Source organism: Drosophila rhopaloa, unplaced genomic scaffold (assembly GCF_018152115.1).
Source record: "Drosophila rhopaloa isolate 14029-0021.01 unplaced genomic scaffold, ASM1815211v1 contig_2, whole genome shotgun sequence".
Lineage (NCBI taxonomy): Eukaryota > Metazoa > Arthropoda > Insecta > Diptera > Drosophilidae > Drosophila > Drosophila rhopaloa.
This window is the reverse complement of record NW_025335083.1, coordinates 2997031-3012908: the sequence shown is the minus strand read 5'-3', so window position 1 is coordinate 3012908 and position 15878 is coordinate 2997031. Positions and strand designations below refer to the sequence as shown.

The window sequence follows — 15878 nt, the reverse complement described above, 5'->3', positions numbered from 1 at the left end:
AAGTTACCGGAGAGAGTACACGGTACATCTGGTTTATAAAACAAGAAGGAAGCAATCTTTGACAAGTTTATATACCTTTGCAACTGTATATATTCTATAAAACTAATATTTATCAAGGTTTATGCTCATTTAAAGACATTTAACATTGCTGCAGATTTAATTTTTATAAAAGTTTAAAATCGTAAAAAATATCTTTCATTTCAGAAATATTCGTTTATGTAAACAACTATACATTTTCGGATCTTTCCTATGACAACTATATGATAAAACGAGCGATTTTTTAAAATTAAAATCAAATGTTTGAATAAAAAAATGTTACATATGTAGGTAATAATATTTGTATAGCCTTGTAGAGGCTATTATAATTTCAGTCACAAGTTTGCCACTCTGTAAAGAGCACATTTAGTAACCTATAAAGTATATATATTCTTGATCAGCATCACCTTTGTCCGTTTCTACGCAAAATAGTCCTTCAAGTTTAAAGCTATTTCGATGAAACTTAGCATAAAGTCTTCTGATGGTGGAAAGAGCCGGATCGGCCTACTATATCATATAGCTTCCATAGGAACAATCGGTGAAGAAAAGGAAAATAAACTCAAAAATATTGTATTTTTTAGCAATCTTCGAATTACGGATTTAATGCCGACTTTACACAACCTGCAATGAAAAGAAGACTTTTGTGGAAAGTTTTATCCAAGATAAGTGCAAAAGTGAGACTAGTTCCTCAGAAACGGAAAAATAGACGGACAATGCGATATTTTTACAGCGTAATTGTTGTTTGATTATCAATCAACTGGTGTAAGTTTTTAACAGCATTGTCTACTTGTTGTTCAAAGATACAATTTATCTGATATTAATTAAACAGTCGTGTAAATAGACAACGACACCTATGTAAACTCGTATAAGATAGGTCCAGTGTTTACATATCGGATTTCCAAGAAGTAAAAGTCAATTCTTTTGGCCGTACTTATTATTTTTGTATTTTACAACATACTAAAATATTCATATCATTACATGTTCTATATATTGTATATATTCACATTACGATTGCACAATTATTTCCAAAACGAAAAAAACAACGGACACAATAGGTAACAAATTTTTACAAGTCTCCTTTAAGTACTGAAATCAATGGAATTTCCGTGCACTAACTATAGATTGGGAATCATAACGTTCAAAAACGGTAATCGAAAAATGTACAAATAACTGAAACAAGTACCATCCGTCTATCAGTCTATGCGTCGTTGCAGCCCCCTATTAGAGGTGCCCGTGCAGGGGATCGCGGGTGTCCCGGAGGTATACGGGACTGGTGAATGACTTGCCCTCCACCTGTGAGGCGAGATTCTCCCCGGCGTAGGTGACGAACGGCGAGATCTCGCAGACGTCGCCGTGCACGATGCCGCCGGCGCTTTCGATATACTTCTTGTGCAGCCGATGGAGGTCCGATCGAGCGGTGCTGGGGCAATCCTTGCCAGCCACATCGGAGTTCTTCAGGGCGCTGAACTCCTCGTCGCGCGGAACTTCCATGGCCACGAACTTCTGGGCGAACTCGAACACGTCGAAAACGAACTTCTCAATCTTGATGCCGTTCGGCTTATCGGGGGTCAGCCGCTTGCCGGCGTTGTCCACAAACGGGATCTTCTTTTTGGCGACGTGCAGCTTCAGCTCCTGCTCAAACGTGCTGCCGATCTTCTGCAGAAAATGTGAGCTGAAGAAATGGTTGCAGATGTTTCCAGCACTGAATGTCAGCCTGCCGTCCGAGTTGCGCATCTCGGCTGTTTTTGCCGAAATCTCACTGTACTCCACCACCTGGTATTTGTCGTCGACGATGGCCACCACGCCTACGGCCTCATTGGGTGCCGCCTTCTCCACCACCTTAGCGGCGCATTCGGCCTTCTCCTGCACGCAGTAGCCGATAAAGACGGGATCGGCCACCTTAATCAGGATATTGTCCACGCTGTGGGCATGCAGGTATAATACACCCCGCTTCTGCATATCGTCCAGTATTCCTTGCCGCTTCATCGCCCGGTAGATACCTCCGTTACCGTCCGGCGCTCGCGCCACCCGGTGCTTCTCGTCCAGAATGATGCGTCCATCGTATTCGAAGCACGGAAGTGATCCCTGCTCAAACAGCAGCACGTTCTCCGCCTTCAGGCCGAAGAAGTTGTTGGCCACAAAATAGTCGTAAGTAGGTTGCACCGTGTGCTCCGACGTCATTATGTACCAGGTGATGTGACCCCGTTTGGCGTTTGCCTCCTCGGCAAGCTCCTCCAGCTTTAGAATCCGCTCGGCCTGAATGCGGAACAGAGTCTTCCGGGACTGCAGTCCCACGTCGTACATTCCCTTGGGATGATCAAATCCAAGTCGTGTGCCTGCAAAGAGAAATTAATAAGGAAACTGAAAAAAAGGTCGTACAAGTTTCAAGGTACCCAAACTTGCATCTTTAATTTTTTTCTATTTATCACTTTATTCGTAAAAAATTGGTTTAATCAAAACTATATTTGCATTAATGAAATATAAATAATTTGAAAAATGATATTAGTACTATTATTCATTGACATATTAATGTCACTACAAAAAGAATGTTAAAGATATGTGCGATCGAGGAAAACAATAATGCAAATAAGCTTTATCTTGTTTATTGATCCATCTAGAATCTATGTAAGGTAATGTGTGTTCAAATAAAAACACATGTTTGGCGTTTATGCTGAATATGTTATTGTAAAAGGTATTAATCCACCACCGAATCAATTAATTACTCACTAACAACAAGAACTGCAGCATTTTTGATTTCCCAGCCGGTTGGCCTTAAAAACCAGTTTCTTTTTCGATCAGCTTTCCGCTCTTTATATTGTCTTTTGTCTGCACAACTTTAACATTTATAAGCGGCTTGCTTAAGGTCAGTACCACTACCGGTTTATAATTATCGACTATATTCGGTATATTGCTTATCTGTTCGGCAAGCGGAACTTCCACTCCTGGCCGAAAGTTTTCGGAAATCACACTGTTATCTTGGTATACTATTTATTGCTCTTCTTATAACTGAACGTGGGTGAAATAATGCCACAAGAAAACAAGTTCCATTGCCCTGCCCCAACTTCATAAGACTTTATTCCTCAAAAGGCAATTACGTGATTGGACTGCACTCCATCTTTTGATCGTGGAACGGGAAATGTCAAATGCCGCCCACATTTTCAGTACTCCGACTCAAAAGAGCACTGGCCCGAGCAACAATAAAAAAAGAAAGGCAAGACTGGCCATCAGAATGGCTTAAATTGTTACTGGCATGGTTGTTGTTTATTTTTATTTGATTTTTTGTCTTGCCAACGGAATTACAATTACAATTACAATGCAGCTGCATGAGTAGGCAGCTGATTGAGATTGCGTGTATTTGTGAGCTCGATGGAGCACTTTTATATCAAGTTAATTAGCTTTTATAAAGGCACACACATTCAACCCAAGTGCTGTTGCTGGTCTGGTAATGTTGAAATATTTGCTTTATTTCGGTTTACATTATGTTTACTGTATCCGAATGCAGCTTTTTGATAAAAATATAATTTCAAAAAATTAGATTTTTTAACAGCTGAGTATGAAAATACATTGAAAACTAAGAAACAACTACTGATTCATAACTTTTTAATTTCTTTTAATTAAATTTAATAGGAGAACTAAGAATTTCTTTTTGAGCACAAAAAATAAATAGAAAAATGATTATAATTTTCTTAAATCTGAAATAGCAATGAATCGTGAACTAAATCATTTTTGCTTTCAATGCTTAAATAGTCAACCCCTGATTATCTTAGGTTTACCTTAGCGTCATTTAAGACTACCAGCCGCCTGGTATACCCATATAATACTATCAAACTTTTGAGCCAAAAACACCTTTATGCAAATTAAACACAAGTGTTTTTTTACCTAGCGTTTGACTGATCTATATTGTATAATCATACAATAACAAAATCCCATTATGATAGAGGAATGACTGCTTACCTTGTCCGCCCGCCATTAGCAGCACAGCGACATGTCCGTTGCTGATCTGTCGGAGACCCTCATCCCGGTAGGCGGCCACCTTCTCCACCGGCGCCCTCGAGATGGAGATCAGCTTGCCCTCGGGCAGTGGCTGCAGCCGGTCGTCCAACTTAATGCCATTCTCGTTCATCGACACCGTGGCCCGATCGAAGTATTGCTTGATCTCGTCCAAGTTCAGCTCCTCTATGTCCCGCACCAATTCGACGCGTTCGTCATTTGAGAGCTCCGGCCAGAACTTGAGCAGGTGCTCCTGGCCCACCTGGGCGAGTCTCGAGTGCAGAGACAAGTAGTCCGTCATTGTTGGCGAAGGTTTGGCTGCTTTTGGTGATATTGCTGTGGCACCGCCAGCTGCAAAAAACATTTCTTATTAATTATCTTTTAACATCAATTTAGATAGTAAGATATTTCTCAGTATACAAATGTGGAAAACACATCAAATGTGCAATCCTAGATATTATCAAAACGGGACCTATCTAATGGTGGATTTAGCTTATAGAGCAATCTCTCGGAAAGGTGCGTATTTACTTTTCTCTCCCGCTGACTGATTGTTTTGCGATTGCGATAAAAAGAGTGTCCAAGTTGTCCGGGCTTTATTGCGAACCGTTATACGTGGTAACCAAAGCGCAACTGAGCGCCAAGCGATCGCCCTCAGTGGTTTTTCTTGCTCGAAGTGGAGCTGCCACCGCCTTCGCCTTCGCTTCCATCTGTCTCTGTCTGTGCGACTGTCTTGATATCTGAATGGCAGTTGCCCGTGTGCAGGTTATATTGGTATTTGGGCGCGACTGTGTGCGAGAGTGTGTCTCTTAACGTATTTGCAGCCGCATATTAACATGGCCATGCCAGTTGTTTGGAGATACCCTGTAAAAACTTACAGGGCCTGTGGGGATTCAGTTTAAGCTTTTAAGCCGTTCGCTTGCTCTTTGTTAAAAAGTACTGTATAGGAGAACTTCCTTGAAAACAGTAGATTTGTGCAAAACAATAGGTGATGAAATTTTCTGTTTGAGGAGGCAGAAAAGCGCCAAGACTTCATTTCCAACCACATTTCTCTGGATACTTGATGAACCATTCCTTTTACATTACGTGTACTATTTATAAACAAGAAAGGAAGCAAACTTCGGATTGCCGAATTCTATGCTTATATTACTAAAAACAATGAAGTTATGTCGATTTAGGATTCGATTTTTGCCATCGGTTCTATGGCAGTTATTTTGAAAAAACTATTACTATATCTCAAAGGAATATTTTGATAAATAAAAAACAGCAAAATAAAATTTTTTTAATTTTTTTCTTTTCAATTTTTTATTTTTCTTTGGGATCTATATGCTATAGTCGTCCGTTCTGTCTCGTTCCGACATATATACTATCTGCAATATAAAGAAAAACTGAGGGACTAGTTTGCGTAGACACGGACAGACGGACGGACAGACGAACATGACTAGATCGACTCTCCTGGTGATCACGAATATATATACTTTATAGGGTCAGAAATGTCTCGTTTAAGGGCATAACAATTTGGTTAGCCTGTTAAGTAATGAGAACAGCATGTATTTCTCCAGCTGGCTTAAAGAAATTTCAAACTTCAGCTCTCGGTACTAGATTTTACCTCGACGTACGAACAGAAACAGGAAAAGGCCGTTTATCCTGATCAATATTATATACAATTTGTAAGTTCGAAAATATTCCATTGGTATCAACTAGTCGATCAGACAAGTGTCTCGCTTGATTTAACGGCATTGTTTGGACGATTTGGCTACTGGGCCTGCAGCAATCCCAATCGAATTTCAGCTGCGGGGCAAATTTGCCAAGCGGCGTGTTGCAAATGCAAAGCGAAATATCAGAAACCGAAGTTGAATTCGAAACTAAACGGCCCTGAACACTGGCTTTATTTTTAGTGAAAGTAATTGGTGCCTCCGAAGTCCAAGAGACGGCAGCCACAAGGAAACACTTAAGGGCGGCACCTACTACATAGTTCAGTTCCTGATAAACTTGTTACCCCGCTAGCTTACAAACTAGTTGAGTGGGTTATCGGGACTTGTTGGAAAGGTTATGGCATAACAGTCGGCCAAGAACTGACGAAAATATGGCAAAACAAAAGCTTGATATATAAACGTGTTCGCCCGGTTTTTTTTTTATACCCATTTATATGTAAAAAATAAAAAAAGGTATGTATATTGTGCAAATGTATGTTACGAGGTAGAACGATTTTTTTAAAAATGTAACATTGTAACACTGCAGTTTTGGGTGTAACTCATACCATATATCATTAAAGACCCCACAACCTCCACTCAAATTTGTCGGATCGAACCCACCAATGGTTACGAAAATGTTTTTATACCTTTTCTAATTTGTATACCTTTACAAACGTCTAGATTGTAACCCCAAAAAAGGAGAGGTTTCCAGCCTGTTTTTGATCATTATCACTAGCGAGCGAAGTCTGTCCGAAAAGAACGCAGCGTACTGACACGCAGGACACGCATAAATAAAATTATTGCTGGCTTGCTCGGTTTTACCAGCAGGAGATGTTGACAAAAAACTCATACTAAGGGACACCCAGTTCCATAACCAGCGGGTATTTAAATAAATTTATGGACTATATGGGCTTTGACCTTCCAACTGTTTAATCTGTTCATATAAAGTTCCAGATTTCGGTTACTATAAGACCTAGAAAATTCTAACTTAATTCAAAAATCGCGAAACTCTTTGGGACTGACATTTGATTTTATTGGTTGTTTTTGGAAGCATTAAATTTATATTTCAAATGTTTACCTCAGTACATATCAAAAATATTTTTCCAATCGGAACATTTCTATAGTTGCTTTTGGTAGTAGGCCGCGCCTTAGGGTATGCAAACTTTTTTCAGAGTGGGCAGTGATTGGTGGGTATCAGGTATTCGACTACAGCGATCTTTTTTGTTGTTTTTAACACGAAGCAACACACACGTAGGCATGAAATCAGCCAAAGCTGCAGCAACAAAAACAAAAACAGTCGCACACACACAGGCCCCAAAAAACGGAACGAAACAGCGATAGCAAATAAATTGTTTACATACGCTCGCTGTTCTGAGTTTGTGTGCTTTCCTGTCCATGCCTTTCCGCCTTTTTCCCTTATCACAGCTCATGCCTCTGTGTTTTTATCACTATCAGTGCTTTAAGTGGGGTTTTCCTACTAACCATTGCGCCTCACATGAGTCTGCTGGTGCTGCGAACCGAAGTTGTTGCGACCCATTTCGCAGGGCAAGGAACACCCTGTATGCTCCACTCGTCCGCCGTGCGAATTGCTCTTGCAGTGCCTGTGCCGTGCTCGCCGATAATCCTATGGCATCATCCTAATCCCGACGGGGTTCGATTCACACCCAGAGCAGGGTTTTTGATAAACTGGAAATACACAATCAGGGCTCAACTGCTGTGCTTTTTTTTGGGACCCCAAGAACTGGGCGGAGAATCGATATCGATTACAAACGGTTGCGCCAGCTGGCAGTGTGGCCGTGGCTGGGTTTTTGAACTACACCACAGGCACTAAAAAACATACCAATTATAGTCAGTTTAAGGGCCAGTAAACTCTAAAAATTTTAAGGAAAATTCTAAGGCTAATTTGGCTAAATGTCATGTTATTTATCGAATTGCATATACTAAAAGTTACTAATCTAAATTTATCTATGTATTTATATTTAACATTAAAAAAGGCTGTACATAAAACGGCTAAAGGGGTCCAAAGACCGAATTCAAATTGAACCACGTAAGAACATTCTATTCTTTTAATTACAAAAAATTGTTTTCTAAAAGAAAATTAATATTCTTCTTGTACAATTAGAAAACCATCGAAAACTTGCACACTTGTCTTTCTTTTTCTTTTTCATTTAAAAAATCTGCAACTAAGGTCCTTTTTAACCAAGACCGCAAAAAAAAGGACATCTGGTGTACATCATAACTGGCAAAAAAATGTTTAAATTAAAAAGTCAGTTGTTTGTAACGTATTGGAGACATTATAAAGATTATATATTATTTAACGGCATCAAAAGACGAGATTAATATGAATGCCTTTGAATTAGGAATTTTCTTCCATTTTTTGAAACAAGGTGTGATTTCGCCCAAACAAATTAAAATTTTTTTTGATAGGGAAGCCGAACTAAGCATATATGTATTTTATTAAAAGATTAAACTTATCCACTAACAAAACATAAAATTGTTTGGATTTAGTTATATAAACCGAAGTCGAAAAATGTTAACACTTAGCAATGCCAACTTTTGGTGCCCGAGATTAGCAACATTAGCAACATTAAATAATTTATGCAATGCTACATATTTTTGGCTTACAAAAAGTGTAACAAATTGAGAGATTTTACTATATCTTTTGTTTATTTCTAGTTTATTATTCATTTCTGAAAGCTTTTTAAACATTTCGGGATATATCCCTTTTTGCTATCTTTTGTCGTTTATTCCCAATAATTTCTTTTATAAAAGTAGTCCAAAAAAGCTGTGCCAAAATTATTTAAAGTGTTAGAATAAACTTTCTTAATGTACTTTAAAAAGGTCCTCTGACATATTTTAATTGCATGAACCAATGTTGAAATTTGCAGTTAATCGGTTGATAACATCTTTATTTATATTGGCCACCGCTTTCAAGAAATTAGTTTAAGAAATTACGATTGCAAATATCTTGATGTATGCTACATAAGAGTACATATATTTCCTAAAGTTTTAATCAATATAGATTTCAAAATTGTGAATTTCGGGACCAAACCAAGGACTTACATACTTATCTTTTTCTTAGAATGTTATGTAATTTGCTGACTGATTTTGGAAGATCTTTGCAGTTAAAAAAATTGGATGTTAAAAAAATTGGGCTGACTAAAATTATAATACCTCTGCACAGTTTTAAAAATAGTTGGTAAAATCATCCGCAATTTACAAAGAAGCAAATTGGTAGGAGTGTATATTCTATATACATATGTACAAATTGTATTTCGAGGGCCCATAAACTGCGTTAGGTATAAAACAGCTTTTAGAGGAACCACAAGCAAACTATTCAAGTCAAACAAAACATTATTTTTGTCGTTTTAAATATATTTACAGTTATTAACTAAATAAAGCATCATTTTGAATTACATGTAAAGACTACAACAGAAAGTATGCGTCTATGTAAAGGCTCTAGTTATTCTCATAACGCCTGGAAGGTATTTCTTTTTTGCTTTTCTCATTATACTTCACTGTTCCTAGGAGCACGGCCGGCGGTGTGAGCAGCAAGCAAGCGTAAATCTACAGGACACTACGAAACACACGAACGGTAATTACAAAAGGGGAACACGGATGGGGGCGGTTACGTACTTGATGCAGAATCATACAAAACATGGGCGTAAATCATTAGATCATTCGTTTAAATATCAAAAATTCATTTATGTTTGCATACAATCGCTGTCTAAGCCGTTGAAGACGTGGATGGCACGTCGTCCAGGTTGATAAGTGTAGCCCCGCCTCCGGTTGTAGATTCAGTACCTTGGCCCGGAATATTCCCTTCCTTGGGAGGTGGCGCAGGCATGGGTATTGCGATCGGACTCATTGTGCTGATCATGCGGGGTTCCGCCCGCGACGTTGTGATGGGCAGCTGGCTGGAGCTGCCGGTGGGCTTAAGGAACTCGGGCTGCGGCATCTGAGCGGGTCCGGGACCATGACTGTGACCATGCCCCGCCACATGGCTTTGACTATGTCCCGCTCCGTGGCTGTGACTGTGGCCCGTTCCATGGCTGTGACTGTGCCCACCTCCGTGACTGTGATGCTTTTGCTGCTGATGCGGCGCATGCTGCACCTGCTGCTGCTGCGGGAACGACTTAGGCAGCTGGGAGTGACGAGTGGAGTCCGTGGCTTTTAAACGCTCGCTCAGTGCCTTCAACGCGATTTGTCTGAAACCGATCAAGGGTATTCATTAAAATTTTGCTGTTAATCTATTTTAGATACCCGTGTAAGCCCATTGAACCATTTTTTTTAAGTACAGCCCCTTTTGAAAGTCAAAATAATTAAAAATAAAAACTACTATTAAAAAAGCTTGAAGTTACTTAGTTAATTAAATTGATATCGAGACAATTAGTTCAACTCTCTTAATAAGCATAACATTTAACTACGACTTATGAACTTACCGCCTTCGCTCAATATCGTGCGGATCCACGCCCGGCATTTGCACAGATATCGACGTCAGGCTGGCCGTAGATATCGTTCGCAGTGGCGTTGGCGTCTTGACCACGCCCGCCCGCAAACAACAGTTGTAAATTGGATTAACCAACGCGCTGATAAACGGCTGCGATACGTTCGGGAAGAAGCTGACGAAAGTGAAGTTCTCCGAGCTGTCACCACGCCCATTGGGATGGTGTTGGTAGAAGCGTAGGTAGATCCAGGAGACCAGCGATCCAGATGCAAACATTGCCGGATAAGTGCCATCCAGCAGACCGATGGCCCAGAAGATAATGGCCATGATGAGGACGGTGAGTGGAACATTCCTGTATAAAAATCAAAGGATTTAAGGAAGTGTTCATAATTGCATTCTTGTTGTGTTCTTATTTTTAATAGATTTTTGACCTAACTCAAGATCTATACTTATGTAGTTCTGAACCCAAAGGTCTGATTGAGCTATTAAAATTTAAAACAGATCAAGCCCAAGTTCATACACAATACCGGTACACAATTTAATATGAAGTTTAGCTCAACTCATGCAGGATTTTTATGATCAAAGCGTTTATTATCCGTTTAATCATGTTTCAAAATATCAAGAACGAGAGTATTTGAATGCATTTTATGCTTAAGTATCAAGTTTTTTATATATATGTAAATATTGGTGTTAAGACTATTTTTCTTTTTAAATTCCAACCATCTCTATACTTTATCGAGCAGTTTCGAGCACATCAATAATGATAAATGGTACTTTGGGCCTTTTGAATGCTACAATAAGGAGTGTTTTCTCATTTCTACCTCCACACAACCAACCGCTTACCTATTTGTCAGACGTCCATAGCGCGTCTTAAAGATCAGGTGGTCGGGCATTATCTGGCGCACGGCCACACAAATGCCGGCCACGTAGCCGGCAAGACCGTGGATGTGCACTTCGAAGAGTATGGTAGGGTTCTTGGTGACCATGTAGTAGAACAGGTAGTATACGGTGGTCAGCAGCGAGACGCCGAAGTTGCTCAGCGCAAAGAACTTGAACATCTCCAGCTGGCCCCAAAGGGGCTCCAGCATCTTCCCGCAGAGGCCCACGGTTACCACGTCGACCGCCACCTCCCACCAGTGCAGCTCGATGAAGCAGAAGGTGAAGGCGGTCCATATCCAGAACTTGCCGTTGGGGAGGATGTAGCCGGGCGTGACGCTGAGCAGCAGGATGGCGGTCTCCGAGAAGGAGAGCAGGTAGCCGAAGGTGGTCACAACGCAGATCAGGGTGATCACCGGCGAGGTGTTGTGCACCAGGGCGTTCAGCTGCTGCCAGATGTAGGGCCAGTTTCTGGCCAGTGGAGCTGACATGGCACCGATCGCTTTTCCTGTAATTCGCACGGGTTTTCTGTGGTCCTCGGAGCTCCTGGTCGGTGGCCTCGATCCGGCGGATCTTAAATGCGCTTCGATGTTTGTGGGCCTCGAAACTCAACACGTTCGAGGGACCTCAAAGTTGCTCATTTGCTAATATTTACGATTTTGCTTCACTATTTCTCATTTTGTTGCCCCAGCATGACCAGTCGGTGCTCCAGTGAAAATACGTTGAATCGGCTTGATTTGGCCACACTGGCAAGTCGATAGGCTTTCTTAGTCGACAGAATTGCTGCTCAGAATTGGCGCCATTTCGTAAACTAGATTTAGTTTTAATTTTAAATTGTTTTGGCCAACATTGTTTTTAACATTATTTTCTTTTTTTATAGTTATCTTGAAAAATGTTGCACCAATAGCTTGAGTGTCTGAACTGAGCTTTATTGAATTTAATTCGACTAAAATAATAATGGTAATTATATCAATAGGTGATGAGTATGTCACAGAAATCACTTTCAACCAAAATCAGTTCGGTTGAAATGTTCATGTATATACAAATTTTAAACAAATTTGGTGGGAAGATATTTCTGTGTCACCACCGATGATGACAAATGCTTATGTATAGAAAACAGTCAGTTACTTGAGCAATGGGAAATTGGCTGACTTCTGCAAAACCGATCCTGCATTAAAACAATTAATTCATTTAAAAAAGTTATCTAATTTACGTTTTATTATGACAATTTGTATGCATGTGTTCGTTTGATGTACATCATCGGTTTAATAATTTCAATGTCTCATTCACGTTTGTTTTTAAAGTATAATTCAATTGATTTAATATTAAAACAAGTAATTGCATTCAAATTCAATCAATTCGCAGAAATATTGAACTTAAGCAATGTAGTCTCACATTTGAATAAAACTAAAAACTATTCAAAATAAAGGTTCTCTCATGCCCTTTTATGTACGCTTCTGTTGATCGGGAAGATGATATAGCAGCCGAAGGCCTTACAATTTACGCTTGTGGGATTTTGGGATTTTGGACAGAGGACGAAAAAAACAAAGCACGTAGTTTAGTTTGTTTTTTAATGGGAGCGAGCGTGTGGGAAGTATGATGAAGTATTACTTATTGTGATTGGATCGCGGATGATCTTCTCGGCTGCTTAGAACAGCAGCGTGCCCATGCCGCCCATCTCGGACTGCTCCTTAACGAAAATCTCAAAGTACTGGTAGATGATGGTCACCGCCAGCAGGATACCCGTTCCGGAGCCGATGGCGCCCAGGAAGTCGGCCATCACAGACAGAGCTCCGATGCAGAGACCGCCGAAAGCAGCCGCCGTCGGGATGTAGCGGTTCAGCTCGTGGATCATCGAGTTCTCGCGATGGCCACGCATCACCATATGCTGCTCCTTCAGCTGCTTGGCAACCTGCAGGGGGGAAATAGGAATAGATTAGTAAGTCTTTGATGCAGAAACTAGAACCCAAGAATATACTTACATCCTTGGCCGAGCTGCCTGACACGTCGATCCAAGTCTTGGAGAAGAAAGCGCAGGAGCCCAACATAAAGACGATGTAAAGCAAGGCGTGGATGGGGTCGGTGAGGATGTGACCCACGCTCTCGGGGGGCGACAGGTAGTAGCACAATCCTCCGATGGGATAAGAGCGGGCCGGGCCGCCGCCTCCAACATCAGCCCACACACCCAGAAGGTTAATGAAGAAGTTACCCTGGAACTTGACAGCCAGCATCTGGGAGATGACGTACAAGTTGGACACGAGCGCGGACTGCAGGATGATGGGAATGTTGGAGGTGTAGAACAGCTTAATGGGGTAGCTGCTGTACTGGCCGCGGTAGCGGGCGCTCTTGATGGGTAGGTCCACGCGGAAGCCTTGGAAGTATATGACCACAGCGAACACCAGCACGGTGGCCAGCAGGTTCATCAGGTTGGGGAGGTTCTGGCGGTAGAAGGCCTCTCGCAGGGCGCGCACCTTATCGTTCCTGGTGGCCATCAGGTGGAACAGAGCAATCACAGCGCCCTCAAACTCGGTACCGCGTCCCGTCGTCACAGTGGTGGGGCTGAATGCCTTCCACACAATAGTTTCGCAAATGTTTGTCGCAATGAACAGGGAGATACCCGATCCCAGACCGTATCCCTTCTGGAGGAGCTCGTCCAGCAGCAGCACAATCAGACCAGCTGCGAACAGCTGGATAATGATCAGCAGGCAGACACCGGCTCCAATCTCCGACGGATCGCCGTACATGCCGGTCATGACATAGACAATGGCCTGTCCGATGGTGATCACCATGCCGAAGAGCTTCTGGGCGCCGTTGAACAGAGCACGGTCCTTGGGCGTGTCACCGACCTCAATGATCTTCGCTCCGGCCAGCAGCTGCATGATAAGGCCCGAGGTCACGATGGGCGAGATGCCCAGCTCCATGAGGGTACCACGGTTGGAGGCCAGGATCACACGAATCCAGTAGAAGGGATCCGCAGAGTCGGAGCTCATGATGCCGAAGAGCGGGATCTGGCAACAGACCAGGAAAATGAACAGCGTGATCGCAGTCCATAGTACTTTCTCCCTGAATTGGATCTGAAATCAAAAAAGGGAGTACATTTTAGGACGTGCCACATTTCAGTAGACTTTTTCTTTGTAGACATTCCATGTTTTGTCAGCTGTATATATTCAGTTTATTTAGGCAGAACTTTTAAGATGATTATTTTTATTTTCAAATTACATGTTATAAATCATATCGCCAATTAATTTGTTGTATCAGCATAAACGTCTTTCTTTTATTCAAGTCCTAATTAGCTTTAATCTTATTACGATGTTTTATTACAAACACAATTCATTTACTTTTCTTAACATTGGTCTACATTTTGTCTAGTTTTAAAATTTAATTTTGGCGAATTAAAATCAAACTCTTTTTTTACCCCTGAAAGTAAGCTTGGGAAATAGACTTGCCGCTTTGTTGACCTACATGTCTGCTTTCCAATGTTTAAACAAAATCAAAACGTATGGGAAGTTAGTCGTCGTCATCGCAGTCATGTCATTTGGGGGGCAACAAAAACAAACGAAGCTGACGTCGACAGTGCTTCGGATTTCGGCTTCGGGTGAGCCGAAGTTTGACATTTCCACGTAGCGCATGTTTGACGTTGTGTGGGTAAAATAGGAGTATGGGCAACAAGTAGCCAGGTGATAAGAAAAGTAGTAGATGCAATAAGGTAGAAATTAGGGTATTTATGAATGAAAACGTCAAAAAAAACACATAAAAGTATAAGATTTGGCTATTCTCAAGTACTCTGTGGATTAAAAAAAACATGAACCCTAATTCGGGATAACATTTTGTATTTAAAAAATTATACATGAATGGGTAAAATGAGTGAATCGTTAATAAAATTATATATTTCATCACATTTGAGGTTCACTTTTTTATTTTGGGTTGTCTTTGTTGTTGCTTGCCTCCTACTAAATGAAGAGCAAACTGTTTGCGTGGCGATGTTCAGTTTTTGACAAGTGAAAGCAACACTAAAACTCGTGCGCTGGCAACACTGGCAGAAGTAGGGGTATATTAACTTCGGCAAATTATACACGTAAAAACGGTGAAAAGCCGCTAATTGAACACCAGATGCGAATTACACCAAACACTGCATTGTTGGGAAAATCCCTAGACGTTTTGCTTATTAAAATAAAGATTTATACACACCTTGCGCTCGGGTTTTGCGATTTCCGGCAGTATACTGCAGAAGGGTTTGATTACTTCCAGGAACTTGACTGCAAATAGTGAATGAAAAGTATTGCATTAGACGCGTTAGCGGACTTTTTATTTAATTGCAGTTTTTAGCCACTGTCAGCGGCGCACGCCGAATCTTTTTTGTATACGTAAGCAATAAGCGACGGGGGTGCGAGCGGAATCGGCATCGCAGGGCGGCACTTTCACACAAAACCGCTGCACTCCCGGGATTTTCGACATGGCTGGGCTTTACTTACTTCCCATTTTGCTGGACTTGTGTTAGCGCTCGCCTGGGAACTGAGTGGGGAGCTTAGTTATTGCACTTTCTATACAAAAATTAGAAAGTCTCACTTCTGAGTGCGCAGCGAACGCTTTAAATTTCAAAAACCGAATGAAAGATACGAACAAGCGAACGAAGTCGACGTGTCCAAATCAGTGAGACCGCGGTTGGGACGTCAGATTATTCCACCCTGTCAGAGATAATACGGAAATCGGCGGTATTTGCGCAGCCCTAACGAGCGGTCACACTAACTCTGTTAAATATAACATTTTTAGCTAGTAAATAGTACTGCGAAATTAAGTCAGAAAGTGTTTTCTGGCGATTTAAAGCAAAACAAAGCGTA

At 41.2% G+C, this 15878-nt stretch overlaps 3 protein-coding genes across 5 annotated transcripts; all 3 read right to left on the bottom strand.

The window, feature by feature from the left end:
- Positions 1–955: 955 nt before the first annotated feature.
- LOC108047299 (UDP-N-acetylhexosamine pyrophosphorylase) lies at positions 956–7507 on the bottom strand. Of its 2 annotated transcripts, none has more exons than XM_017127413.2 (3): positions 7200–7507; positions 3991–4377; positions 956–2372 (listed from the first exon to the last, which is right to left on the bottom strand). In XM_017127413.2, the coding sequence occupies exons 1-3, from the start codon at positions 7252–7254 to the stop codon at positions 1258–1260; spliced, it is 1557 nt and encodes a 518-aa protein (XP_016982902.1). In that variant the 5' UTR covers positions 7255–7507; the 3' UTR covers positions 956–1257. The 2 variants fall into 2 exon arrangements, with proteins under 2 accessions (XP_016982902.1, XP_016982904.1); XM_017127415.2 differs by lacking the exon at positions 7200–7507 and adding an exon at positions 4555–4665.
- A 1564-nt stretch (positions 7508–9071) lies between these two features.
- Positions 9072–11765, bottom strand: LOC108047302 (transmembrane protein 115). Of its 2 annotated transcripts, XR_001769430.1 has the most exons (4): positions 11008–11765; positions 10160–10516; positions 9354–9925; positions 9072–9294 (listed from the first exon to the last, which is right to left on the bottom strand). XR_001769430.1 is itself a non-coding variant. In XM_017127419.1 (3 exons), the coding sequence occupies exons 1-3, from the start codon at positions 11529–11531 to the stop codon at positions 9445–9447; spliced, it is 1362 nt and encodes a 453-aa protein (XP_016982908.1). In that variant the 5' UTR covers positions 11532–11765; the 3' UTR covers positions 9072–9444. The 2 variants fall into 2 exon arrangements, 1 of the variants encoding a protein (XP_016982908.1); XM_017127419.1 differs by having other exon boundaries at positions 9072–9925.
- Positions 11766–12226: 461 nt separating this feature from the next.
- On the bottom strand, positions 12227–15690 carry LOC108047300 (protein transport protein Sec61 subunit alpha). The gene is made up of 4 exons (XM_017127416.2): positions 15513–15690; positions 15229–15296; positions 13023–14114; positions 12227–12952 (listed from the first exon to the last, which is right to left on the bottom strand). Exons 1-4 carry the CDS (start codon positions 15517–15519, stop codon positions 12689–12691), a joined length of 1431 nt encoding a protein of 476 aa, XP_016982905.1. The 5' UTR covers positions 15520–15690; the 3' UTR covers positions 12227–12688.
- Between the last annotated feature and the right edge of the window lie 188 nt (positions 15691–15878).

What these genes read in the sequence shown, in the direction of transcription:
- LOC108047300 (XM_017127416.2), bottom strand. An exon ending in TCGCAAAACCCGAGCGCAAG is followed by an intron (nt 14,115 to 15,228) that starts GTGTGTATAAAT and finishes TTTTGATTTCAG; the next exon opens with ATCCAATTCAGGGAGAAAGT. An exon ending in CAGGCAGCTCGGCCAAGGAT is followed by an intron (nt 12,953 to 13,022) that starts GTAAGTATATTC and finishes TCCCCCCTGCAG; the next exon opens with GTTGCCAAGCAGCTGAAGGA.
- LOC108047302 (XM_017127419.1), bottom strand. Translation starts at nt 11,531, where the DNA reads ATGTCAGCTCCACTGGCCAGAAACTGGCCCTACATCTGGCAGCAGCTG. An exon ending in TATGGACGTCTGACAAATAG is followed by an intron (nt 10,517 to 11,007) that starts GTAAGCGGTTGG and finishes ATTTTTATACAG; the next exon opens with GAATGTTCCACTCACCGTCC. An exon ending in CACGATATTGAGCGAAGGCG is followed by an intron (nt 9,926 to 10,159) that starts GTAAGTTCATAA and finishes GATCGGTTTCAG; the next exon opens with ACAAATCGCGTTGAAGGCAC.
- LOC108047299 (XM_017127413.2), bottom strand. Translation starts at nt 7,254, where the DNA reads ATGGGTCGCAACAACTTCGGTTCGCAGCACCAGCAGACTCATGTGAGG. An exon ending in GACTCATGTGAGGCGCAATG is followed by an intron (nt 4,378 to 7,199) that starts GTTAGTAGGAAA and finishes TGTTTTTTGCAG; the next exon opens with CTGGCGGTGCCACAGCAATA. An exon ending in GCTAATGGCGGGCGGACAAG is followed by an intron (nt 2,373 to 3,990) that starts GTAAGCAGTCAT and finishes TTCTCTTTGCAG; the next exon opens with GCACACGACTTGGATTTGAT.